Source organism: Seriola lalandi, unplaced genomic scaffold (assembly GCF_002814215.2).
Source record: "Seriola lalandi dorsalis isolate HSWRI2012SDOR001 ecotype SW California unplaced genomic scaffold, Sedor1 jcf7180001978274, whole genome shotgun sequence".
In the NCBI taxonomy this organism is placed as follows: Eukaryota; Metazoa; Chordata; class Actinopteri; order Carangiformes; family Carangidae; genus Seriola; species Seriola lalandi.
The window spans coordinates 1-1,154 of NW_019448940.1; the positions used below are offsets into that span (position 1 = coordinate 1).

Consider the following 1,154-nt stretch of genomic DNA (forward strand, 5'->3'; position numbering starts at 1 on the left):
TCCTCCTCCTCCTCCTCCTCCTCCTCCTCCTCACCTCAGGCCAAGCGCTCCTACTCCATGGAGCACTTCCGCTGGGGGAAGCCCGTCGGTCGCAAGCGCCGCCCAGTCAAAGTCTACACCTCTAACGGCGTGGAGGAGGAGTCTGCAGAGGTTTTCCCCGGAGAGATGAGGAGGCGGGAGCTGGCCAGTGAGTTGTTGGCGGCAGCAGAGGAGGAGGACAAGGTGCAGGAGGTGATGGAGGAGGCGGAGGAAGAGGAGCAACAGCAGCTCTCGGATGGCGAGAAGAAAGACGGTTCATACAAGATGAAGCATTTTCGCTGGAGTGGTCCGCCGGCCAACAAACGCTACGGCGGCTTCATGAAGAGCTGGGATGAGCGCAGCCAGAGGCCGCTGCTCACACTCTTCAAGAACGTCATCAACAAAGATGGACAGCAGCAGAAGTGAGAGGGAGGAGGGGGAAAGGAGGGAAGGAAAGAGGGAGGAAAAAGAGAGAGATTACTTTTTACACAGCTGACAGGCAGGCAGCAGAGTTCTCATTAGCCAGGGAAGCTCATTAGCAGACAAGTTAGTGACCAACAAAAAGCTCTGAAACTGCTGATTGTGACTTGATCCTGAATGACTGGAAGAGAGATAAAGAGAGAGAGTGAGAAAGAAGTTTTGATATTTATTGATTTGTGTAAATAACTGTAAATTATATGAAAACATAAAGAAGTATTTGCAAGCAAAAGAAGTGTTTTATTTATCTATCTATCTATCTATCTATCTATCTATCTATCTATCGTTTCTACAGTTACACTTAAATATTAATACAGAAGAGTTAAATTCAGCAATGAATGTCTTACCTGAAGTTCACACAGATGCAGCTTCTGTTTCGACAAACCTGCAACACGGTCTTCACCAGGCCGACTAATACCACGACTCATAAGTGGTTTACGATAACGGTGGCAGGTTTGCCACTTGGAATACATATATAAACTAATTTTTAAAAACAACGGGTGCTTGATTTCAAACATATTTCCACATTTGCAGCCGGCGACCATCAACTTTGCTGATTTAAATGAAATTAACTCCTTGAGTTGGTTGAACACGCTGTCTCTGGTTGACTTGTTTTAAAATGAAGCATATTTGTCTTTTTACCAATAATAGTAATTATA

General features: G+C 45.5%; 1 protein-coding gene across 1 annotated transcript; it reads left to right on the forward strand.

Annotated features, from left to right (window-relative positions):
* Positions 1-3: 3 nt before the first annotated feature.
* On the forward strand, positions 4-635 carry LOC111657888 (pro-opiomelanocortin; the record flags this gene model as incomplete). Its single annotated transcript, XM_023410236.2, has 1 exon — positions 4-635. A coding segment is annotated over one exon (441 nt), but the record flags the coding sequence as incomplete, so codon positions are not given.
* Between the last annotated feature and the right edge of the window lie 519 nt (positions 636-1,154).